The 27,955-nt window shown below is 37.5% G+C and overlaps 1 protein-coding gene across 1 annotated transcript in view; it reads right to left on the bottom strand.

Annotated features, from left to right (window-relative positions):
• Positions 1 to 27,955, bottom strand: part of LOC145983911 (regulator of nonsense transcripts 2-like) — a 73,432-nt gene that overhangs the window by 38,582 nt on the left and 6,895 nt on the right. The window contains exons 2-9 of the mRNA XM_083117029.1: positions 21,209 to 21,588; positions 19,288 to 19,449; positions 15,743 to 15,973; positions 12,344 to 12,539; positions 9,981 to 10,126; positions 9,487 to 9,670; positions 5,048 to 5,229; positions 1,789 to 1,906 (exon numbers count right to left, since the gene is read on the bottom strand). Of these exons, the coding sequence (XP_082973155.1) occupies positions 1,789 to 1,906; positions 5,048 to 5,229; positions 9,487 to 9,670; positions 9,981 to 10,126; positions 12,344 to 12,539; positions 15,743 to 15,973; positions 19,288 to 19,449; positions 21,209 to 21,517 (1,528 nt within the window). The 5' untranslated portion in view covers positions 21,518 to 21,588. The remainder of the gene's footprint in view (positions 1 to 1,788; positions 1,907 to 5,047; positions 5,230 to 9,486; positions 9,671 to 9,980; positions 10,127 to 12,343; positions 12,540 to 15,742; positions 15,974 to 19,287; positions 19,450 to 21,208; positions 21,589 to 27,955) is intronic.

The raw sequence follows: 27,955 nt of genomic DNA, 5'->3' as shown, positions 1-27,955 counted from the left end.
GGGGTTTGCTGTTTCCTTCCATTTTTATTTATCTGTCCTTGTGGTTCCGTTTCATCATATGTTTTTGTCTTCATATATTATACATGTACAGTGGAATATGCAAACGGGGGGTTCCACTATATACCCTGTGAACAAAAGTAAGGTAGTGACAGTGGTGGCTGGTGATCTGGCTCTATGGGTGTGCACTTCAGCCTCGCGTCCAGAAGAAGTGTTATATCACCCCTCTCAAATACTCACACCCGTTTTGTGTACATAATGATGCTTAATATATTGGCAACCCAAGTTTTGATCACCTTTCACTGAAAATGAGGCTATGACAGAGTTATATTTCATGATATTGTTTAACATGGATTTTTTACAAATTTCAAATATTTCAGAAATTATCCAGCCAATCACGAAAAGAGCAATGTTATTGTGCAATATGTAATCCAGCATACGATAACCTGACAAAATCACTCAAAACATAGAAATACTGATCTACAATATCAATACTATTGTCGATTTGCAAAATATTTCGTAAAAACTTAGTCCCCCGTTCCACAGATATTAATGAACAATGAGAATAATAATATTGGCGTACACCAAAGAAGCTGATCCTACTATCACATGGAGGAAATCAGTTGTAATCTATCTAGCCGTTGTTTATTTCTAATGACAGACTGATCGAACCAAGCAAATCAAGCAAAATCAAGAGAATAATAAATCTTAAAAAGAATTACAGTACTAACTCAGTCCACACTGCCCTGCTTCATACTTCAGAATTTTTCCTTCTCTTCTGCCGTTTCCATATATTATTGCAGTCACCGCATGCTTTGTAGCAAACTTCCCTCCAAAAATTCAACAACGTTAAATATTAATCTCTGCTTTCGCTATGTACAGTTTCCCTATTCATCATGAAATCAAACAATTTGCACTGAAACAAGAACGACCTTTTGACAGCGCTAAACAATTTTGCAATGCAGTAACAGACACACAGTGCAAAACAGCTGAGTGATTGATGCAGGTTGATAATTCGGCTACTGTGCCACATGGACAGTTTATTTTGGCCAAGATGCACTAAGCAAAGGCAATATCTGGCATGTTTAAAAGACCAGTTTCGCTTTCAGTTGCCCTCCTCCCCATCTCCTCTTTCTTGCACCTGCCATGCTCAGGACAGAATGAGAGGGACAATATACCATCAAAATTTCCCTTTTCTAAAAAAAAATATCCCTCAATTTGCAATGATGTAAGGGTTTCCCCTAGACTCCTTCACATGGTATCCAATGGAATGGGTTTGCAACACTACATTTGCTAACACACAGACAGTTGTGTTCATGGGTTTCCTAAATGATGCAACATCCCCAGGCACTTCGCTCAAGCATGTTTCTCCACTACCTCTTTTGGTGAAGCAGCGTGGGAAAACCTGATGTTTCGAAGGAGATAAATAAGTATAATAATAATGATTTGCATTACAGATTTATTTGGGTGTGCACATGCGAATAGCCAGAAGCCATTACTGGGTAGTGACCTACATAAAGAGTCAGAAAGGCCAGCAGAAATGAGACAGACATTGTAGGAATTTTTATTAGGGATGAACCAATATGAAATTTTGGCCAATACCAATACAGTACTGATATACAATTTACAAATACCAATAACTGATATTCTACTGATCCAATATCAAATTACAAATGGTTCATTGACCTTCTTAATAAATGATTATTACCAGACGAACCAAGCTGGTTCATATTAAATAATGGCTGTGTCTTATATGAATACCTCCCGCCACATTACTCTTTCTAATGGTACCTTCTGTTTCTAAAATAGAAATGTCATCATCCTTCTTGCCATCATCTTTGAACTCTTCATCTAGGTCTTCCATTTTAAGTTCATCGTCCAAGTGTGCATCCAAGTTTTCCTCAATTGGCTGAAAAGAGTAAAAAAGTGAACAAAAATAACACACATATAAATGTATAAAAAACTTGCTTCATGTAACATCATGTAATACTTGATGAATAACGAATGTATTGATTAAAATGAATAAAGTATCCAACAAACTTAAATAATCAACATTTTTAATCCTTCTAAGAACACTTGATAACTTACAATCCAATCACAGGAATATTATTTGCATGCTTGAAGTTAAAAAATTGACATATATTAATTTAAAAAAAATACTTGGTCACAATGGGAAAGCAAATTAGATCACTATGAATCAAAGAAAAAAAAGTGCAAATATTCACGAGTGTTCTTTCATTCAAACCATATATGTTCAGCCACTAGCACATCATGTTAAACTAATAGCACAATTGTGCAGTATCAAATCACTACTAATACGTCAGCCAAGTGATTGGTGAACGTGTGCATTCAACACTGAATTATTCATCCTTTGGTATTATTTTTCTTCATACAATGGTTGCAAAATTCTTTGATCAAGACAATGAACACAACAGGAAGTAAAAAAAGTTTGCTGCTCAAGTACATGATACAGTGCCATATACTAAACTGAGGATCAAGGATTTTAATTACAGGTAGGGTTTACAAGTGTGTACATTCATTCATTGTGTGAATATTTATTGATTGATTATTTGATTTTTATATTATGGGCACATCAGCAGATAGGCTATTTTTGCCCATCACACAATATGGGGATAAGACCCTTAAAAAAAGTAAAGTTCTCCCCTGTGCATAGCACCACGCCATGAAGGCGTATAGGGGGTGTGGAGGTAACGCCCCACACTTTCTTGATCCGGTCATGAAGGGGGTGATGTGATCAGCATCATGCCCCTGACTGCTTTTACCCCCCAGGGTTTCCCCCAGGTACCCATGTTATTCAACGCTGGGTGGGCACCAGGGCCGCTTCCAACGTTAGAAAAGTTCCCAGATTTGAACCGGCCGGTGATCAAACCCGGGACCTTTACATGGTAGTCAGACGTGTTACCGACTGAGCCACCGTGGCCAACAAGACACTTAACTAAAAAAAATTTAGGACAACAAGAAAATAAAATATGCCTGTTAAAACTTCCTCACTCAATTTTTACTACTACAGTCATATATTCCTTAGCCTAAAACTGTACCGTCTCAGAGGATAAAATCTGTATAATAATAATAATATCCTGTGGAGCAAGCAACAGGCCAATTGAGGTCCCGGGCCTACCTATCGACTGCTAGCTCACTCCCACCTGATCCTACTCACTCTCTCACCGAAGGTGGGAGATCATCCAACCAATTATGGGGTAACGTGTGATCAGCACGACAAACCCCCAGTTCTAATATTGTTGTTGAAGGTTTTTATGACTGAGTTACGCTATTCATTCGTATCTCCCCAATTTCCTCACGATGGTGGGTGGTCACTAGTCCCATACAAAGGCCAAAATCTCAAGAGAGAAGTTGTTGCACTTCCCCCAGCAGACTCGACCCTATGCATGTCTCACAGCCAGAGTCCAAAAGCATGACGCCTTAGACTGCACTCTGTGTGGGACATAAAATCTCCATACTCAAGTTAAAAGCTGAGGCTGTAAATAGGCACTCAGCACAAATAAGGACAAACACAGGACAACACAACCCCCAAAGGATTATATTGGCTGTGGGTTCAGGTGCCAGGGCCTTGTTGGCCTGAAAGACTGTAGTTACCAGGGTGGACTTGGAACCTCACTGCAAGGCCCTGAAGTGCTAGAGGTCAAAGGTTCAAATGCTGGTCAAGGCATGGACATCCTCATCATTATGATTAACTCAAGAGGCAGGAAAGCAATGCAAAATAAACAAGAAAGAAATATTAGAACTATGATGATAGTGGGAGTCTGAACCCGTAAAATATGTCCCCAAAAGAATTTGAACATTAACCCTTAAGGCTCGGTTGGAACTTTGGCCGATGCAAGGGAAGCTTTTTTAAAATTTTCATCTCCTTTCAATGAAGTGCACAAAAGAGTGAGGTGCTAATAACAACAAGAAACAGTGCCAGAAATGTACCAAGAATAAAGGTGGACATGGAAGAGTTGAGGGTAGTGGAGAGTTTCAAATATCTAGGAAGCATAATTGAGAGAAGTGGAAGAATAGATGAGGAGGTAAACAGAAGAGGACAAATGGGTGATGGACTCTATCAAAGCGTTCGAAGATTAATATGGAACAGGTATGTACCTATGAAATGCAAGAAGGTAATATATAACACATACTATGTGCCAATAATTACGTACGGAGCAGAGACTTAGACAATGACAGAGATAGACAAAAGAAAGATGCAGGCAGTGGAGATGTAATTTTTAAGGAGTATATTGGGGAAGACTAGAAGGGATAGAATAAGGAATGAGGAGATCCGACAGACAGTGGGTGTGGTGAAGCTTCAGGACAGGATAGATCAGGCACAGATGAGATGGTTCGTACACATGAAGAGGATGGGTGAAGAAAGACTACCAGTAAGAGTGGGAGTACAGCCAAAGGGGAGATCAAGATGTCGGTGGAAAGAGTAGATAGTGGAGAATGTTAGGAGAAGAGAACAAGATTGGAACACCATGGAAAGAGAGAAGTGGTGGAAGACCAGAAAAAAATAGAGGGGGTTGACTTCTATGCCAACCCAGCCAGAGGCAGGAAAAGGTGAAGGATGATGATGATCTCCTATCAAAAAACTGCTTTGATATTCCAAAATCTGAAAAATTACATCAGCTTAGAATTCCTTCAAGATCATTTATGTGAATCATCATGTGGCTTTCTTTTGCTGTTGCCTAGATATTACCAATAGTTTTGTGGCTACGATAATATCTACACAACAGCAAAAGCAAACCACATGAAGATTCACATGAATGATCTTGAAGGAATTCTATGACGTAATCTTTCAGATTTTTGAATATCAGTGGTTTTTCAACACGAGAGGAAAATCTGAGAAAAGCTGCCCTAGCATCGGCCAAATGTCCAGCCTAGCCTTAACCAGAGAAGAAGCCCTGTGAACAATATTAGCATTAACGTGTATAACAGGTACACATATGACCATAACGAGTACCAAATGCTTGACCAAAGTTCAGAAACATGAAATGTCAAACACAAGGGCAAACAATTTAATTTAATAAAAACTTACGGGAGGTACTGCAGGTTGTGTATTATCCTTATACATAATACTAGGAAAGAAAGTTTTAAGATCAGGTAATGACTCGTAAAAAGATTTAGAATCTTCATCCTCCCACAGTTCACTTCCAACAGAGTTGTCTTCTCCATCTCCAGAGCCACCTTTCATGTTCATGTCCTCTGTTTTCAGGAATTCTGAGAAGACACCAAAAATTAAAATCATGGAAATTAGAAAAGAGTATTCAATGTCGGTACTAAAAACTCAATGACGGTAAATGTAAAAGAACAAACACCATATAACAATTCATATATCTACATACAATATGATATTGACCCGAAAAAAACAAAACTTTTAATCCAAATTTCTACTGTGAAAAGTTAAGGTGCAGCTTACATCTGCAACTTGGCTTTTATGACATTTCATCATATTGTATGCTGTTTAAAAATAGTGCTTATTTTAAATAATGCAATAATATATAGCTAGCATCTGTAAATGACAGTGCATTGGTATACTCTATGTAAAGAAAAATGTTTACGTATTTGTTACAACTGCAGTTAATAATGATTGATACTGTGCCTAACAAAAAGAAAGTGTTGAAGGGAAATTCTATAGGTACATATTGTTTTCCAAATACTAGTTATATAGAATAACATTATTCCCTCAATTTCTCTTAATATTGTATTTTTTCCTTTCCCCCTCTCAAACTTTAAGGGTGCAGCTTACATCCAGGTATTTTCTTTTTTTTTCCCATTCAAATTTTTTGCATGTGGTTTATTTTTGGGCCAATACAGTCTTGTAGAAATATTTAGGGGTGGGCCAATAAGAAATTTGGTTGGAAAGCAGGACAATTTTTTGATTTAGTTAAAGTCCACGGGTTTCAATGTCTTATACCACCATCATTAAATTGTTTTACTTCTATGAATTGTGCCTATGTTCCACTGAAGCTACTTCATTGGGTGAAAATTTCACGTAAAAAAAGTGTCACTGACATGTATTTTTCTCAAAACTTGAGTTTGTGGTGTTAGTTATCTTTACCTAAATATTAGGATCATGCTGATATGAAATTTTTGCTGATACCAATAAATGTAGTTTTTGTTAGTTTACATCGCATTTCTGCCACTTTTAGCTAATTGCAATGATGATAATAAGTGATAATTAGATGAAATTATACTCAAAGCCAGAAATGATGGTAGTTAAGTCAAAAGTCAACTTGTTCACTGAGCCATCTGATAACAATAAAGTACTGATAGAAAATTCATGGATACCAATAAATGTTGAATTCTACCCAACAGATATAAAATTGCAAATGTTTCTTGAGGAACCTGACTTTCTCCATTAATATATATGTAACCATGTGACTGAAATGTGGTTTGTTTTCAAAATGAATCAGTATATCAAGATATTTACAAAACTAGGACATATGAATTATGTTTATATCAATGAAAATAATATGACGGTGGCAGACTTGTGCCCTAAATTAATTGCAATATATCTCTTTGTATATATATATCAATTTAATTTATTGATAATTTTCCCATACCAGGCAAACCTGATCAACTGCCAATTAACTGTAACATCCCTACTAAATATGATTTATCAAGATAGAAATTTCCTATTTCCGTGTAGGTTGTGAAGATCTACTGCTTTGTCGTCTTCACTTGGTGGCATATTGGATGCAGGTGTTATTACATTGTGTATTATCCTCATACATAATATGTTTACAGCAATTACCACAGATATCAAACTGATGACAATGAAAGCAATGGGACCTCAAAATTAATGGGTTCCTGAATAAAAAGCAGCATGTAAATCAGAAGTCACTTCAACCTTGATATAATAATCATGTATATCACACCACATCTTAATGTGCTGTGCTGTACAGGAGAAACATACATTTTCAAAGGAATACATGCACAACTAATGAAACACACAAAATGTGAATGTTTACAATGCCCATCAATATCTCTCTTCAAAGCATGTAGAGCAAATGTTAATGGTGCAGTGAATGTTTACAATATATATACATAAAAAATAATTATTTTCTAAATAAAGAAAAAGAACAGTGCACTAGATTTAGAATATGACAGATGTTTGGAAAAATGCTGATTCCCGCAACACGTATTTTGTCCTTAACCCTTAGATGCCGAGGGTGATTTTCTAGGTATTTGCACTACCGCCGAGCATGTTTTCAATGGAAAATATGAAATTCTGCATGCTTCTAAATGAAATTTTATATTTCCGGGACTAACAACATTAGAGGTAAAAATCATACCTTATTTTATTCAGTATACTTTGAGCTATAATCCTGATGGAAAAAAATCCGTAATCCGTAAAAAGAAGAAGAAAAGGTGAAAGGAACTATTTTTTTACACAAAATTTGAAATTCATCGGATTCCCCATGCAGGCTACACCAGAACATGAATCTTCAAAAGGTACCTGCATAATGCCTGGTATGTTTGCCATTGAGGTAGAGAAATGTACGCACTTATTGCTAATACTTTTGGAGAACAAAATTTTTTCAATGCACTAATGCCGAGCATGTTTTCAGCAGGAAATTTGAAATTCTGCATGCTTCTAAATGAAATTTTATATTTCCGGAAAAACATTAGAGGTACAAATGATACCTCATTTTGTTCAGTATACTTCGGGCTATAATCCTGATGGAAAAAACATATTCCATAATCAGTTAGAAGAAGAAGAAAAAGGGAAAGTAACAATTTTTTTACACAAGATTTGAAATTCATCCGATTCCCCATGCAGGCTATGCCAGGACATGAATTTCCAAAAGGTACCCACATAATGCCAGGTATGTTTGCCATTGATGTAGAAAAATTTGCGCACTTATTTGTAATGGGTCATACTGGGGAGTTTTTTCACATATTCTATAATGTAATGCACCCAGGTTTAGAAAGGACCATTCTTTTTAAAATAAGGCTAAAGTTTGCCTCCCCTTCCGAAAATAGCAGGGAAAGAGGGGGGCAAACTCCCCATTTTTATGATTTTTTCATTGAAAGTTGGGGGCTGCAGCCTACCCAACCCCTCTTATTGGCTTTGGCGTTTCGATTTCTGCACGGTTGCATACCCTGATGTTTTAGCTGAAAAACAAAAGTTACCCAAAGTAGATTGGTCAAATAGTCTACGAGTTATAACATTTTTTTGTCAAATAAGTGTACGAATTTAAAATTCGTGCCAGCTTCCATACGTAACTTTGGGGTCGGGGCAGGGGGGTGCATCCACATTACGTGCCAAAGCTTTGTTCAACCCACTGTAAGTGTTTCTGACCTAAAAGAAAAGTATCAAGATAATAAAAAAAACAGGAATTTTGTAATCAGCTGCATGGTCGATATATCGACCAAAATACGAGTAACACCTTATATTTGATGCTCGATATATCGACCAAAATACCTCATATTCAGAAATGGGTTTAAAAATAGAGCAAATAAATTTTGCTTTTATATTCATTAGACAGGCTCCTTTTATAGAAATTTAAGATATGTGAAATTATCATAAATATACATATATGTAAACTGATGTGCCATTACCACTTGATAAAACCCTATGCCAACTAGAAAGGTGGCTAAGCATTATGTCGTATGACTGAAAAGCAAGCATGCTGTTACCAAACAGTTACATTCAAAGTTGACAGAGGCTCCAATTAGTATTAATTATGATTAGGGCTGAGTCGATACCACTTTGAACTGATACCCATGCTAGTACCGATACTTTTGCCAGCAATCACAGATACCAATACCGATAATACAAAATGGTAACAGTTAAAAGTTGTTCAAAATATCAATTAATATAAGTTGGTGAATATTCACTCAAAGTATAAGAATCAATTTACCAGAGGTTTGCTGGTAATATTTATGTTCTTCTTAAAGGTTCAAATAACAGTTGCATCTACAAAAAGTGGTTAATATTTAAGAAATACATCTTATGTAATTACAAAATACAGTTTTCACATAATATTGGTAAAAAAATGAATGGAAATTCAAATTTCGCACAACTTTCAGGATAATTAGACTCTGCTAGTGCCCCACAGTCCCACACCATGATGGTGAGGTCTAAGGTGCAAGGTTTGGGTTCCGGCTATGGGACACATGCTGAATTGAGTCTCCTGGGGAAAGCATAACAACTCAGATTTCGGCCTGTGTATGAGAGACCAGTGGCCACCCACCATCGTAGGGAAATTGGGGGGCTACGAATAAGTATGGTTAGCTGGTCATACCTGGCACTGGCCTTCACGAGCTGTTATGTCACAGGTTATTAAAGTGTCATGCAGCATTTTTGCAGACCCTGCAAACAATCAAAATGGCCGGTATAAGTAAATAAAATTCAACCAAACCTTTTCGATACCGATACAACCACTGCTATTAGGCGATACCAACATCAGCATTGGTATCGACTCAGCCCTAATTATGATGAACTCTGGTTACCAAAAAAAAGCTTACCATCCTCTGGGAGCTCAGGTACATCTTCATCCAGTGTTTCTGAAAAATTCTGTGCCCCTGTAACAAGCTTTTGGTATGAAGCCTGTAGTATTTCTAGTTTTTCTCTCCTTTCAGCACTGAGTTCTCCTTTTGTTTGTAAGATTTTTCGATTCTGTCGCTCAAATGCTTGCAGTTCTTGATGTTCCTGTGGAAATGCACAATGCATAAGCAATATAAATATTTTGTGTGCAAATTGTTTGACGTTAACATACAGAGAGAACAAAATTCAGAGCCAATTATTTGACTGTTGTATACTTATTTCTGAAGTAACCCTTATGAAGTAACTTAAAATTCAGAGAATGAAAAAAAAAACCTGAAAATTTGTACAGTAAAACCCTGACTTTACGTTCCCAAATTTTACATTTTCCTGCATTATACATTCAATCTTCACAGTCCCAACATAGCAAAATGTATTGAAATAAAATATTTAAAAAAATTAAGGACATGTTGCATACCTTTAACAGGTGCTTACATAATGAGTTGTAATACTCCTTCAACAGCTGCCTCACATTTCGCTGCTTCTCAGGTGTTAACAGGGTACTTTTTGGTACAGGAATGTTATATTCTTGAGACAAAATTCTAATGGATCGAGGGACAAGACCTGCCAAGTACAACAAAAATACATAGCAGATTAACTGAAAGATATACAGAACTATAAGCAGCAATAAAAGATAGTATCCCCAAAATCAATGCATTCATTCATTATGCTCATATAACTACACCTATTTGTCAGAACATCCAGATTCCAACTTCTAGTCACACTTCTAGATTAAGAACGCAAGTACAGAAATGTTAGAATTCAGATCAGAAAACTCGTGACTTGAAACCAGGACTAGAAATGTTGGTAACTGTACAGGGTCCTGTAATAATCAGTGTTAGAAAAGTAACCACATCAAAATTCATACTTCCAGAAGACAAACTCCCTCCACCCCAACACACACACACACAGTGGTTACATCATCATCATCATTGATGCAAATCACTTGGGACAAGGCTGGGTCCCATGGCGGAGTGGTTAGCACATCGTCCCAGGTTCGAATCTCGGCCTAGGTATGTATGTTTGTGAGTGTCCATTCATCAATTTCATCATATCATTACTCATCCCCATCTTCGCAAATTAGCCAAAAGTGGCACAAAAAGCAAAGTAAAATAAACAAGTCAATCAAATCACTTGGGACAGGTTACCAATTACCAAGTCTATGATGATAAAGACACTGCACTGACACAACATATATATGTACGAGGGACGTCCATAAAGTAATATTTTTGGCTTTTTATTTGCAAGCTTGTTTCAAGAATTTGCACTGTGCTATCAGATCGGTACACATTCCGCATGTAGTAGTTCTGCAGAACATCGCTAGAGAGCCAGAAAACTAAGAAGGCGAAGCCAGCTGAAGTTCGAGGTAATTTGCTTTTTTTTTTGAAAGGAAAAGTTGCAAAAGAAATTCACAATGAACTTGTGGCAGTGTACGGAAAGAATGCTCCATCATATGACACAGTGGGAAGGTGGCATAGAAGGTTTTAGTGTTGTGCAACAAGTCTGCAAGATTAAGAACGCAGCGGGCAGCCTTCTCTCTCAAAGGAACCCAGAATTGTGAAGAAAGTGGAGATCCTCATGCTCGTAGAACATTGTATTACCATTGTAGCCATCATAAGAGAAGTGAACATTAGTCAGGGGTCAGTATTTAACATAATACACAATAAGCACATAGCAAAGGCTGTCAACCGCTGGGTCCTGCCCTTGCTGACGCCAGTCCAAATGCAGCACAGAAAGGAGACTGCAGTGGAAATGTTTCAGCTCTGCAGTGCCAATCAAGAGGACTTTTTCCAAAGACTGATCACTGTGGATGAGTGCTGGGTGCACCACTATGACCCAGAGTCAAAGACACAAAGCAAGCAGTAGAAGCACTCTGGGTCACCAACTCATAACATAGATGAGGTTGTGACATCGCGAGGGAAAGTGATGTCTTTGGAGACTGATGTGGTGTGATCCTGTGAAAGTATGTCTGCAATGGGCAAACCATCACTGGGCGGTACTACCAGAACCTCCTAACCAAGTTGTGGAATGCAATCTAAAAGGAACGTCATGGAATGCTGATGAATTCTCCATGACAATGCCCTTTCCACTCAGGAAACGGTGACACTTCGGGTTCTGAAATTCTCCCTCACCCTCCATATTTCCCGGACCTTGCACCAAGCGACTTCTTTCTCTTTCCAGAACTGAAGAAGCCCCTGTGTGAGAGGCATTTTGATGACGATGATGTCATATCTGCAGTGAATGACTTCCTGGATAGCCAAGATACAGGACTTCTACAACAAATAAAAATCCGCAAGTTGGACATCGATCGGAGAAGTGTGTCACTCTGGGTAGAGCATATGTGGAGAAAGACCGATTCATTCACAAAAAATTGTGTGTTACTATATTCTTTCTTGGCAATAATTATTACTTTATGAACGTATGTATGTATTTTTATTTGTTTCTTTTTGTGTGTGTGAGTGTATTTGTATGTATTGTCACATAACAATGAGAAATTTTTAAACATACAGATATGATAGCAACATAAAATTTATGAATACTGATAACACACAAATGTAATACAGACGGCAAACACTTAGCTCAGAAAATGAAAAATTCGCCTCCTTAATAAATGCATGCAAACAGCCTGGGTCTGCCAAGATTGCCTGCTTTAGACTGCAAATTACATATCATCAAAGAAAATTTATACCAGCAGTATATCTTGAAGATAAAAGTAGCAAATTATAAAAAAGCACGGTAATTCCAGAAGTGGAAAGCAAATTGAAGGAGTTTCATACATACCTGCATAATCTTCTCCACAATGTTTACAGAAACTAAGCAACACACTGATGTTGTTATGCTCTTCTTTATCCATATTAACCAGAACTGTCAGCACATTTCCTAGCAGAGCCAAGCCTTCCTTATAGGAGAAAATACCCGCAGACACCAACTCGGAATAAAACCTCAAATCTACTCGCAGTTTGCTTGGGTTTATTATCTAAGAGAGAAAATAACTTCATTGTGTATGCTTGAATATCACACAGGAAAACTTACAAATATGTGTACTAATATATTGGAATCAAGTTAGTGAATTTTCCAAATGCACACAAACTTTTAACACAAATCTGATTGCTAATACAGTAGTTGCATTTTGATTAGAATAAGTAATTTGGATACACACTGAGATAACTTGGGATAAAAATCAGCACTTCTTTTTTTTTTTTTTGCTTCTATTTCTGTATACTTTCACAGATTGATGAAGAGATAATTCGAATACAGTGGAATCTCAATTTTACATTTTTCAGGGGAACAAGCTGAAAAAACTTCAAATGCAGAAAAATGTAATATCCGGGAACATAAAAATCATACTACTACTACTATAATGATGACGACGTGTGCTGATATAAAATATACCAATACAGATAATCAATACTGTTCTGTTCATAAATGGAGAACACCACATGACACACCTGAATGTTTCATTCAACTCCCTAATTAATGTATGACCACAGTGGGTTTTGACTTGGAAAAGTAAACTGTATATTTACAAATTAACTTTACAAACTAAAATATAAAAATTATAACTAATTTCTGGATAATGGACAGATCTTTCTTACTACAATACCACTTTGAACTGATACTTATACCGATGTTGATACTTTTACTGATTTCCACTGATATCAAAGCTTGAAGATAGTAATAAGTAAATGTTAAAAAAATGAATTATTATATTGTGTACGTATAATAATAATAACCCATGGCTCGACAGCCTTCGAAAGATTCTAGGCCTATCTCCCAGCTGCCAGTCTCCCTCCCACTATCCTACCTACAGGTGTGGAGTTCTTCAACCAGTAATGGGGTGACGTGGGGTTAGCACGTCGAACCCCCCCCCCCCCCCCTGTTGTAGGAGATTTCTGAAACCAGGTTACACTACTCACTCGTAGCTTCCCAATTTCCTCACGATGGTGGGTTGCCACCAGCCATATACACAGGCCGTTGTGTAAGTATTTACTCCAATTCAATTTACCAAGAGTTTTACTTTAATATATGAAGAATTACATCAGAATATGGAAAAAGGTGTTATGTAATAGCAAAGTCCAGATTTTCCACACAAAGCTGTCACAAAATAAAAAGAAATTTCAAATTTTGCATAATGTTTAGGATAATTCGACTATGAAAAAGTGTCATGCATTGATATGGCTATGCACAGCATCCATAGATGTGATGAAAAGCGAGGCTGTGAAACATTTGTATTGAATGTGCAAAGTAGTTCTTTTTTCTTCCTCCATCACATCAACACTACAAAATGGCAACTCTGAAGCAGAAAGCATTCTCAATGTTTTTGTTCCAGTGAGAACTGCACATTTGAACATTCCTGCCTAGCTTTATGACATTTATTTACAGGTATTTGTGTTTTATAGAAAATATATTGAATGATAAGAAGAGATAGCAATATCCTATCCCAAATTTGATACAAACTTTTTGCATAAGACATCATGAGATTTTGTGTTCCTATGATTTTAGTGTACATTGTACAATGTCTAACGATGAATAAATATATTGTATTATACAATGGTTTCTCAGAGTAAAATAAGTATTTTCTTTATTTATAAATCACTAATTTCTACCAGGCAACCAAGAAAGTTCATGCGGTTTTAGTACAAAGAAGAAAAGGTCCAAAACAAATGTCTTTACCTTATATTTATTCTGCAAAATATCCACCATCCGCTTCTACAACCTTCTCCCATCTTTGTACAAGCCTGTGGATGCCATGTTTGAAAAAGTCTTTGTGTAGGGCCGCAAAAAACTGCACCACCGCGTTTTCAACCCCCTCGCGAGTTTGGAAATGTCGATTGCGCATATGGTTGTCCATAGACAAAAAAAAGATGGTAGTCTGATGGAGCAATGTCGGGTGAATACGCTGGATGTGGCAGAAGTTCCCAGCCGAGAGAAGAAATAACCTCCAGGGCCATCTTTGCTGTATGCGGTTTAGCGTTGTCTTGGTGGAAAACAACACGCTTCCTATTCACTAATGCAGGTTGTTTTTTGGCAAGCTGTTCGGACACTCTTTGCAATTGAGCGGAGCACACCTCTTTGTTGATGGTTTTACCACTTTCCAAGAACTCATAATGCTTAATCCCAGCCGTAGTCCACCAGACACACAGCAGCACCTTCCGCTGATGAAGAGCAGGTTTTGCAGTTAAAGGTATGGTGTCATTTGACGATAGCCAATGGTATGAGCGTTTCTTGTTATCGTACATTACCCACTTTTCATCACACATCAAAATGCGGTCCAAAATTGGACAGTTGTTGTTCCTAGTGAGCAAGGAAGCGCAAATGTTCAGTCGTTGGAGACGGTTCGCAGCAGTCAGCTCGTGCGGGACTCAGTTTCCATGATTTGCCACGCTCATGCAAGTGTACACGAATTGTTTCAGCACTTACCGCAAATCGTCGAGCGAGTTCTTGACACGTTTGACTTGATTCCTCTTCAATTGCTGCCTTCAGTTGGTCCACATCGAGAGATTTCGGTCTGCCCGATCGAGGTTTGTCTGCCAGTGTCTCATCGCCACTCGAGAAGGTCTGAAACCACTTTTGCGCTGTCCTTTCACTAATTGTACCTTCTCCAAACGCTGCACATATTTTTCTTGCTGCTTCTGCTCCTTTTGTGCCCAACTTGTACTCATACAGTAAACACGCCCTGATTACTGCATTCGACACAGCCATGGTTCACTGCGAATACTTGATCCCGAACTATCGACTGCGACCTGTTATCTACGTTAGCCGACGTGCCAAGGAATGAGCTTTCCGCCAATCACACATACATGTACCCCTGGCGGCTGAACTGCGTACTACCCCACGAAAACTATGGGTAGTTGTAAAAACCGCATGAACTTTCTTGGTTACCTGGTATTTAGTTATTCAAACAATAACAATAATTTGATTTTATATTAAATGTTACCAGTATTAATTTGATGCCATGTATTTCAATTGTGTACGAACAATGCACAACATAACAGTTTCTGTACATTACTAATTATTATGTATAACTGTCACTTCCATTGTATGTCAATGTTCTGCATTTTGTGAATAACTTTGGTCAGCAGAAAAATATGTAAATAAATACAAATTCAAGTAAAATGCGAAAAGAAAGAAAAAACAAGGAATGAAAGAAACAGTCCATCAAGCAACAACACTACTTACACGTTCGTCCTTTTTTAATGTCAATGCTTTCTGCCAGTTCTCTAGTAAATGTACAGGAAATTCAGAGTATCGTTGATGTAACCAAGTGCACACCTGCACAGCAGCAGCTATGTCTGTCATCTTCAACTTTGCTTCAACTAAAGCTGCGGCTACTTCACTTATATACTTTGTTAGATTGAGTTGAGCCATGTCCTTCAATAGTGAATCCTTCTGTGCTTCAGTAAAGTTTTTCTGTAAGAGAATGTAATTATGAATACAGCACGGACCAATTGAAGTGACTGCATATATATATAGTGTTCAACATTATTATTACACTCATGAAAGATTTTGAAAATTTACAAAAAAAATAAAAAAAATAATAAAAAAATATTCAGGCTAGAAATATGGAAAATTTAACACATGGAATTCCTTCAATTCTGCTAAAAATTGCGAGACAAAAGTATATTTCCTTAGTAAATGGGCTCAGATCACTATGGAGTGGTTGGAGAAACACAACAATGAATTCTCCACACTGCTTTGGTCTCCAAACTCACTTGACTTACCCAATTGAGTATGTCTGGGTTTGAATGATTTGGTTTATTTTACTTCGCTTCTGCCACTTTTGGCTAATCGCAAAGATGAGGATGAGTGATGATATGATGAAATTACTGATGGGACACTCACAAAGAACACCCATGCCCAGGCCAGGATTCGAACCCAGGACCCCTGGTGTCATTGCACATTATGCTAACTAAGGCTGAACCGATACCGATGTATCGGTATCGGTTGATACCAGTGTTATCGGTAAGTATCGGTTCAATTTTTTTCACTGATACCAATGGTTGATTGATTGGTTTGCATTATTTTACTTCACTTTTTGTGCCACTTTTGGCTAATTTGCGAAGATGGGACTGAGTGATGATATAATGAAATTGATGAATGTACACTCACAATCATCAATATCCAGGCCGGGATTCAGACCCGGGACCCCTGGTGTCGTAGCGGGATGTGCTAACCACTCCGCCACGGGGGCCGGCAACGATACCAAAGTTTTTGAGTGGCTAGAGCAGCCAAGAGAAAAAAAAAACCTCATTTGTCAAGATTTGTCCATTTCAAAAGTTCGTTCACCCTTCCTAGTGACAGGTTCGGGTCCCGCACAAGAATTCCATACATTTCCGAAAATGATGCACCCTCCTGGGAAGCAGATGACAAGATCAAGGCTAAAGTGAATGTGCTGCACCCAAAAGTGACATTGAAGGCATGTAACTGCCTGGTGGAAATAATATAAACCATCCATTGCCAATTCTTGCTCGCAAACTCGAGAGTTAAGAATGTGACGTTTTCAAAACCAGCATTATTATAATGCTAGGCTCATTCTGGAGTTCCTTGGAAAGGGATGAATGTCGTGTGGGAGGGAGGGTTGTGTTTCTTCTTGTGCTTTACCCTTCTGTGTGATTGCTGGCTGATAACGACACTGCAGTGACTTGTTTTTATTGCAAATGACAGAGAATAATAAACAGCAGGACATATACAGAGCTGCCAAATGTGTATATTTTTAAGTCATTTTCCTCCCTCCCCATGTTTATCCAAATGATAAGAATGTTGTGCAAGCTGTACGCTATACACACTACATACATTTTATTTTACACACTATAACTTTCTCTGGCAGGGACACTTATAATAATGCACAGATTTTTCCGGTGTATCTGCAACACTTTAACAATGCTTGCAACATTTCAAAAACTTCTTCTTCTTTTTCTTTGTATCATCTGGGGTAGAAAGAGGTTCACATAAAATGTCTCTGGCATACCGTGCCATTGCTCTAACCACTGAACTACCGAGCCGGCCTGGCCTCGGCTGATTTTTCGCTATCGCTGTTTTACCTGTATGGAATCGGGTTCGAGTCCTGGTCGAGCCTGCATTTTTTGCTGAAAAATTTATTCCTGTGTGTGCCTAATCTACAATGATATAATGTTATATGAGAATAATTTGGAGTATTTGGTATCATTAATACTAATGTGATGTGATAAGTATTGTGACTCAGTAACTAGCCTCTGTTATTTGTAATGGTCGGATTGACCATTACTGGTTTTATGTCATTATATTAATTCATTGCTGGCCGGCTACAACGTATAGGGTTAATTAATATGTTTCCAGTGTGTACTTTTATGTTATTATTGCATGTAAGTATATGGGCTTAATGAGTTGTGATCTTTACTGGATATTAGATTCCCCTGTTTTTTAGCTTCCAGGTTGGGGGAGCTTGCTGTCTTTCAAAAGACCGTTGCAGTGGAATTTTCCAGTGATACGGGGTCCATGTTCACGACATTTACCCCAACTATAAAAAAGGCCAGTTGGGCTTTAGAAAGAAACAGTCTTTTACTGCCTTCGAAATAACGAGGAACCTTTCCTCGAGTCTTGTCCATTTATCATGGCTAGACTGAATGATTGGAAACTACATGTAATACTTGGCAAATGAACATCTTCGAGAGTTTGGTCCACTTATGGTGGTTAAACTAATGCTGGAAAATATATGTAACATTTGGTAACGCCAACCCCTGTTTGAAATCCCCAAGTTTCCCAATTAGCAAAAGATTTGCATTTGTATGATATTGCCGAGTCGCATAATAATGCCTTGCGGGCTGAATGAGGATGCTGCGTAAGGAAACTAAATACTAGTCAGAATATCAATTAAGTCGAGGGTAGGCCACAGAGATAGTTAGGCTGACTTTGTGTTGATGAAAGTACCAATGGTTAGGCCATAGGTACGCCTCTGCTTGAATTAAGGAATTTGGATGATTTTGTAAATGCACATATGGAAACACTTTGTAAATATGTATATAATAGCAACTACAAATGTTCTGATTTAACGAAGTAACTCCAAGAACTTCAGTACTGTCTATTTTAAACCAAATATTTATTCACTTTCTGTACATGTGTAACGAACCAGGGACTAAAAATATAAATGTTATGTGAAACCCCCTTTTATAATTCTGGCGTTCTTATAAATCTGCTCGCTTGGCACCCAGGGTGAGGTGGAAGGAGAGATTTGAAAGGATAATAATCCAGAGGGCTGGATAGAAACCAGGGACTTGGGGGCCACCGCACTTTCACATATTTTACTGGAATTATGTAAGTATCGGTTGGAATTGGTTAAGGAATCGGTATCGGCTCAGCCCTAATGCTAACCACTCTGCTATGGAGACTGGTGAGCATGTCTGGGATATGCTGAAATGGGCTCTGAGATATGCTCCTACATGCCCGCAAAATGTGTGCCAAATGATGGAACTGGAGCAACGGGCATGGGTCAAGTTGAACATAAGAGGATGTTTGCCACATTTTGGAATCTGTTCATTGATGTCTTCAAGCCATAAGCTCCCAAAAAGGTGGACGAATGTGCTATTAGTTCCTAATGCAGTGATCATTCAAGGTAAATATGAAGTGCTTTAATGTTAACCTTGTGTCCTTAATATCATATATAACATCACATGTAAAGGTTACGAAGTAACATGTTTTTCAATGTCTTGCCTGTAGAAAAGAAAAAAAAAATGCTTTATTGAACTTACCAGCTTTCTTACGAAGGCAGTGTTCTTTTTAAGACTAGAATCCAATCTACTGAAATATGCTTCTTCAGGCCTGACAGATGATGCATTCTGGTTAAGTCCACGTGTCTGTGTCTTCATTCGTAACCTCTCTTCTGACTCAGTTACATACGTTTGAAGCATATTCTAAAAATATATATATTTTTAAAAAAATATGTACGGCTTGAATCAATTAATAATATAACACACACACAAAAAGAAACACACAGCTTCTAAAATGACACAATACAGAACATATTATACACAGACCTCAGACAAACATACAGTTCAAAATTTAGTACATTTGATTGATTGATACAATTGATCTGATATGGTCACATTATATTGCAAAGTTACAGCAAAAATTCAAAGGCTGGCTTAGCTGGTATTACAAAAGAAGTTAATTCTGATTAACAAAAAAAGAAAAGAAACAATTCTTTGTAAAGTTACATTTTTTTTACCTTTGGTGTGAAACATGGTCAGCACATTCACTGCAATTAGTGTTCCATCTTCTCTCTCATTTACTTTCCAGGCTGAACCCAAATAATTCTCATATTAGTGTTGAAACAGGCAATTTCAAATAACACAGTATTTCTTATCACATTAAAAAATTGTTCAGAAAACATAATTAAACATATATCTTGAAAAGACCATTTTTTCCATCCCACTTCTGTATCCTTACATTAGTAGGTTAGTAGGGTGCTGTTACCATATTAATTACACTTGTACATGCTTCTGGTATTACAATATACATGCGTTTTGATTGGCTCTCCTCTCCTACAAGTGTATACATTCTTCATGTGAAAAGAGCACTTTAGATAGCAGCAATATGTATGCACTTCCATGCGCACAGTCTACTTCTCACATCACATCATAATTACAAATTAATAGAATAGAATAGAATTGCCTTTCAAAAGTCTTCAAAACTCACAAATTAGTTTCTCCGGATTACTTCAACATTATTTTCCTGTACTAATACAACTTCTAATATTCATTATATGATTGGCAGGGTTATACAAATACATCTACCTGGTTGCCACAATGCATGAAAATTTTCACCTCATGCATGAATTTTCAAATTCAGGTCTATTTTTCTTTTTAATAATATTTAAGAGTTCACTTATGGAAATTTTCATTGCATTTTCTTTAAACAACAAGTACAGTGTAACAAGTACATATGAGGTTTTTTTTATGTTTGTGTTTTTTTGTATTATGTGCATCATTAACTTGGAATAATAAACATGCCATTATAAATTCTTGCACTGTTGCTAGTCACATTTTAAAATCTGCAGCGATATGGCAGGCGGCCATATATTGAAATGTATTGCATAGTTATTCATGCCATTAGAGCTACAGCCTTCTTTAGGAAGACCAATCCAGTGCAAGAATCAATTACTTTTAATCCAATCTTGTGTTAATTAATTAATAAATTAAATGTTTTAAAATCACATTTCAAAATGTGTAGCTTTATCTTAGTGGATTCATGGCTTTCTTAGCCTGTATTTGCAAAAATTGGTGACTCCGGAGAAAAAGGGGCTGGCGCCTGAATTTTTTTTTAGTTTCGTTTGCCCCTGATAATTGGAACCGTGACTGAAATCCTGTAAAAACTAAATTACGTGCTGAAAGAGCCCTCGAAGGGCCAGGGTCTGCCAGACCAGCTTTTTCATTGGGTGACGCATTGTGTAAAAATGCCAGTTTTCTGGCTTTTGTGATTGGAGCTGCTATCTCTTCTATCCAAGTAGTTCCCCAATTGTCCTCATGATGCTGGGTCAAGGGAAAAAATCTTGGGGGCTCCCAGCAGGAATTGAACCCAGGACCGTTCGCACCAAAGGTGAGAGTGCTAACCACTTCGCTATGGGGGAGCCCACTGAAATCCTGCACCTAGAGCAAAACTTAAGCTAATTACCTTATCCTGCTCCTTTCGTAGCTGTTCCTCAGCTTTCTGCCTGGCTGCTTCTTCCTCATACATCTTTTCTTCCAGTTCTTTTTGAAGTGCTTCATTTTCTATTGCTTTATGATCACTAAGCACAACATCTGACGTTACTTCATCACAGTTAACGCTTCCGTTCTCCTTTCCATCTTCCCCTGAGCTATTGCACTGGTTGTTTTTGGATTCAAGAGTGTGATGGGCGTGGCGTCTACCCCTTTCCTCCCTTTCCCTCTTCCAGCTCTTCCCTCTTCTTTCAGGTACAAGTAACTTGTCTTTTGTATCCATATCAATATATATGTTGTGTGCAGTCTTTGAAAGCAATTTTATTAATGATTCTTCACATCATGATTTAGTCACTGAAAAAAACAACAAAAATGACTAATGATGACATAATACTTTAATCTAAACTATTCAAAATAATACAATTTCACACAAAAATCTTCACTTGCATTTATGAAAAGCAGAGAAAATAGTACTTTTCTTTAAGAGAAGTCATAGAACAGCTACATTTGTTTTGTATGTTACACTGTATGAAATACAAACAACACAAACAAGGCTACAAATATTTGAGAAATTCGCATCTTCAGACCAAATGGTCTGAAGTTATGAAGTGGTATTTATATAAAAAAAACATAAAAATAAACAAACAATAGCCATCAATGCATTCAATGAAGTCACTTCAAAGTTTAAGATTTACACAAAAGGCTACTACAAGCTACTATGTTAAATAGCATTGAAAGAATTAAGATAATATTTAGAATCTGTGACATTTTCAAAAAAGTAAACTTTTATATTAATATTTCTATCTTTATACACTGCTACATGTTATTCAATTCTACCAAAAAAGAAAATCGAATGACTTATGCTTTACTATGATCTTTTACAAAATGAAATGTACAACAGAAAATTGCCTATTTATGCATGTGTAATGTGCACCCAGGTTTTTGATGGGGAAAAGCAACAAACAATTATATTTCGTATATAATGCACAGTACAATTCGGGTTCAAGAAATGGCTTTCTTAGTTATAGGTCGTAAAGCTGCTGCTATGCTGATCATACCTATTCAATGAGTTACCTGTTGCTATGTGGACTAAGAGGAGAATATCGTCTTGTGTACACAATGAGTCACCAACACACACCACCTCCCTCTCCCTCCACTATGTTTAGCACACCGCTTTCCTTTCTGTAACCACCTTGCTTATTTGGTAGTACAGCATTGCCAGAAAAGAAGCAACAAAGTTGGCAACAAACCGAAAGTTGGCAACATCGTACACAGTCAGTAACAGCGGAGACGCAGGGATGCAAAGAAGTATACCGAAATACATACTGTTTTTTATTCTTAGGTATTAATGTAACTTTTAATAAACATGAAAACATCACGTGTATCAACACAGCTGAACAGACCAGAAGGCTAAGTTACTGTACATGTTCCAAATGTCCAACACCAAACATTTCTCGTAGCGACCCTGCAAATTGCTACACATTGCTGCAGTTGTGTCCCGTGTAACTGAATGCAATACGGTGCGTGATGTTCATTTTCAACTGATGATTATCACGAGGCACTGGATCACAGTGGACAAGCTCCTTCAAATACACATCAGGCAGAGTGAGATCAGGTGAGTTGGTGGAGAATAGGTAATCCGTTCGCCATGAGATGATGCGCTGCTAAAAGTGACGCTGCAGAAGCTGTAGGGATTTCTGGGCAGTGTGTGGTGTCGCTCGGTCTTGCTGAAACCATTGTATGTTAAAACACAGATTATGAGCCTGAAAAAAAAATCTTCAGATCACACACAAACCTTGAGCCAACCAGGTCTCTGTACCTCTCTTGATTAACGGTAAGTAGATTTCCACGGTCATCCTCAATAGAGTAGGGACAAATTATGCCATACCACACAGTAACCATTTGTGGGTGCAAAGGTCATGCTATCACATCAGTATGTCGTTCAAATCCCAGAAATCGTGTAGTTTGTTTATTCACGTGACCATCCAGGGTAACCTGGCATTCATCTGAAAACCAGATGTTGGCAAGGAAATTTTCATCTTCGTACACATAGGCCAATGTACAAGCACAGAATAGATGCCGTGCATTCTTGTCCACATCTCGTAACAGATGACACACCTGCATACGATATGAAAAAGCTCCTAGTTCATGGACAAGTGTCTGCACAGATGTTCTCTTCATACCAATTTCTTTCTAAATAGGTCACCGACTTTTCCTCGGAGATCGCAGAATCTTCTCCAGCACTAACCCTGCATGCTCATTGTCTGTGGCTGATCGTTTTCTCCCAGATCGCGTCTGACACTGACACAGCACTGAAGCCGTTTGATGAAATTTTGCCACTAGCAACAAAACGGTGCGCTTTGTTGGAGGAGTTTCCGGAACTCTTGCTCGAATAAGATCAGCACTTGTTTCACACTAGGCCCATCACTACGGCCACTTCTGTACGAGCGGAAATAATTCTCAACAACAAAGGCCTTCTCTCGAAAAAATCAAGGCTATTACGATCCACCGTACACCACACCTGTTTTCTACAAGCAACAGGCTTCAACTGAGGTTTTGCTTCCCTGTGTCTCCCCTGTTACCGACTGTGTACAATGTTGCCAACTCTCAGTATACTTTTTTTCCGGCCATACTGGAGAAGAAAGCGAGATGAAAATTATGTTGTGGATTTTCAGCAGTCAGGAAGTTATTTTCTATTGCTTCTTGTCCAATAAATACTGCTGATATACATCCCGTGGGATGGAAGGAGTATGCTCGAATTCTGCCAGAACAGCGCAGCGCGGCTTATCTCAGTGTCGCAAAATGTTCATTACAAAGTGAAAAATCATGGGAAATGGCCAATTCACTTTTATAGTGTTTTTTTTATTTTTATTATTATTACTAAAGAAATCCAACCTGATAATTTGTATTTCCACCTGTTGATATATATGTGTTACATGCAGTGACATAGTGAAAACATGTGTGGTTTTAATGTTAGCTGTCTGAATTATTCCATTCATAATATGCACCACAGTTTTTGGGATCAAAAATTTTGGAAAAATGTGAACATTATACATGACTAAATACAGTACCTATCATGCCGAATTAGATGAGCTTCAGATGAAAGCATTTTCCTTGGCATTTTTCTTAACATTTATGCTACAATCAAAATTCTACCATGTAAAGCGAAGAAATCTTATAGCATTTTGATGCCACAACATATTTCCATGACAGTCGATCCTAATTTTCATAGCATCTTGCATATCATAGCCAATCAGAAGCAAGCACTATGTCACAAGTGTGATGTAATGGTGGCTAAGTATGATGTAAAAAATGTATCAATAATTTTAAAAGCCCATAACTATTCAACAGAGAATAAAAAAAACATTTTCTGAAAAACTGTTTTAGGTACAAATCAATGGGACTGCTAAAATACATAATTTATGAACCCTGAGCACTAGCTCATCGACAGAATATTTCAATACACAGGTGAGGTTATTTCATGTTTCCAAACATGTGTACTGTCTCAGTTTGTTTATACAATATCTTTAATGAAATAACAATTTCTTCTCATGACTTACATCTCTTTCTCTTGTTAGTTATTACATGAAAACAATCGAACTCAGTGTCACTTTCATGGTGTACATATTATCACATGTCTTCCGCATGCTTTGTATCACTAGATTTTCAATTTTAGATATAGTTCAAGAAGGAATGGTATCTTTGAATTTCTTAAAAGTTCACTTTATGCCCAAATTATCTGGGCTTACAGCTTAAAGTGGGCTCCTAACTACTGTGCAATGTGTCTCCAATAGGTATTGAACCTGGGGCCCTTTGATTACAAGGTGACCATATTACCACTACACCATCGGTGAGGTCAGTATCAATGAGGGTACATTTGGTGTGTTAAAAGATGTAACTTCATTTCTTTCATTATGTGTATGTTCACATGTCGAATTTAAGTGTTGAAAACAACCGACTATTAGATTCTAATACTCTTAGTTATATGAATGCGTATATACCATGTAGATATATTTAATAAGCCTACTGAGATATGAAGACAACACTCATAAATAACTGTCCATTCAAAAACCTACCTTTTTTTGTAACTACTGTTTATGTCTAACTATGAATTCCATGTCAAAACTCTATTTTAAATTTAGAAATGAGTGTCTTTTTACACTATAGAGATAAAAAAAAGCTGTAGAACAAGAAAAATGCTGCCAACTAATGTACTTTCATTAGTTTGAAACACTTAAGAAAAACTGAACAAAAAACTTTTTTTTCTTTTTTAAGTTGATTTTTCAACCACTTCCAACCTTATTCTCAAGACCAGTCAATGTGTAATAGCAATTTTTTTCACTGAAATAGTTACAATAGTTCTGAATCACATGAGAAATAGAACAATATAACACAAGTTCTAAATTCAGAGTAAAAATGTGGTACTGAAAGTTCATTCTAGATTAAATATCCATGAATTTATTACTAGCACCATTAAGCAGCAATACTGCAAAATTAAAATGAAGTATAATGAGGACTATAGAAGAGAAAGTTTGCTTTTTACATGCAACACCATTAATCATAATGAAAATGGTATATTCACTAGTGTCACATCCCAGTAAACTCAGAGAAATGGGCAATAAAAATTTTTTTTTATATTTTTATTCAGTTGATATTTCCTATTACAAATATGCATGTCTTTTCAATACAATACTGCATTCCACAACAATGTGCATTTGGTCTAATTTTCTTTCATTCCAAAGCACAATACATGAAACAGATGGCTACCACTCCAAAAATCATCTGTTATGAATTAGTACATCCCTACAACACATGGACATTTGTTTGGTAAAACTGGACAATGAGGAAAGGACAGATAAAAAAGAATTTTAAAAAATTCAATAAATTGAATAGCTGCAAAAGGAAAGGAAAACATCCTGCAAAATATTGACTTGCTTTACCATGCACTGTTATCATACTTATTTAAAAAAAATCACTCATTCAGATATTCAAGGTCATTGACAATACAACATGTAAAAGTGTGTTATATATCATTTTAAAAGCTGTTTCAAATGCTTTCCAGTGAGCCACAAATTAAATCTCTAGTTGGAATACTGAGTTATGATTGTTTGAAGCTGACAAGGTGCTGGCCAAAAGTTAAACTTCTACCCTCCATAATTCCAAAACTTAGAGCATTTTAAGATTAGAATTTGGTATCTACAGGGTGTCCCAGTTACAAGCAGCCCAGCTCCGGTCAACAGTTACATGACAAGGATCATGAAAAGAAGTGAAGTGTGTGTACTGGTGACCACGGTTCACGTCACCATTTTACTGGTGCAATATAGCCGTCATTTGCCTCATAGACAAATATCTTTGAGCAGAGTTACTTTTAACTGGGACACTGAGAATATTACATTTGGCATTTGTATTACCTATGTACAAAAAATAAGAGAATTTGAAGAGGGTAAAGGTCAAAGGTAAACTTCCCCGTGCCATGAAGGCACATTTAGGGGGTGTGCGTCTAGGGCCCCACATATTCTCGATCTCTGCCATATTGGAGGTGATATTATCAGCACTATGCTCCGGCCACCTTTATCTACCCCCTGGGTACCCAATTATTTAAGGCTTGGTGGGCCCCAGAGCTACTTTATACGGGGACAATTCTGAAAAAATTCCAACCTTAGATCACCCACCCTGAGAATCGAACCAGGTTCTCCCATGTGGCAGTCAGATGCCCTGATGACTATACCACCACAGCTCTTAGGGGTAAGGTAACAGTTAGTGGAATGAACCATCATGAATGCATGTGGGGGAGGAGGTACACATTCTCGATCTTGGCCCTAGTGATGGTGGTGTAATCAGCACCATGCTCCAGTCAACATTATCACCACACCAAATGAGGTGTAGTCAAAGAATTCAGTAATACAGTAAAACCTCGTTCATCCAGACTAATAGGGGGGGGGGGGGATAAGTTGACTGGTTTAACGAAATTCCGGATTAACTGAAATAACCTAAAAGAACAGCAAAAAGAGCATTAAAACTCTGCTTATAGCAACAAAACAAGTTTATTATGGTGTATTTAAAGGGCATAGGCCTAAGTACAAGTCTGCCGGAAACAGAATTTCATCAATGGTTGACTGTCTTTTCTTTGGGAAGTTCTCCCATGGACGTTGGATGTACGTATTCTTAGCCGCTACGGAGCAATATGACGAATGCGATTGTTGACTTCTAGCCACATTTAAAACCTTGAATTCTGCTGCTTTGGGGGGGGGGGGGGGGGGAAGGGGGGGCTTTTGCCTGTCTGGATTAAGCGAAATCTGGCTTATCGGGGTCCAGATCAACGAGATTTTACTGTACTACATAATTCATGCAATGCAATAATGATTAGTGATGAAAAAATTAAGTGATAATTTTTGTACATGCTCTGATTATAATATATGTGCACAAAGTGCACTCACTGCATGTCATGAACCTTATACTTTACATGTGAATGTCACACATGTTACACCGAGCAGTTTCGGCATAAAGGACTCTATATTCCTCGCTGCCTTTCTGGAGGGAAAGCTTCGATTTCTACAGCACGCGCGTAAATGCTCTCTCGTATGCCAGCGTACAGAGCAGAGAGGTCTACCGTGATTGGTTCATGTGACCCTTCCTGCCTTGTGAAGCAGACGACAGTAGTAGAATTCCTACCCGGTTATTCGCTCTTCGCGCTCATGCAACTCGTGCTATGTGATTCTGC

This window comes from Lepisma saccharinum, chromosome 2, assembly GCF_977018435.1.
Source record: "Lepisma saccharinum chromosome 2, izLepSacc3.1, whole genome shotgun sequence".
NCBI classification, from domain to species: Eukaryota; Metazoa; Arthropoda; class Insecta; order Zygentoma; family Lepismatidae; genus Lepisma; species Lepisma saccharinum.
Note: the sequence above shows the minus strand (reverse complement) of the source record. Positions and strands in the feature narration are given on the sequence as shown.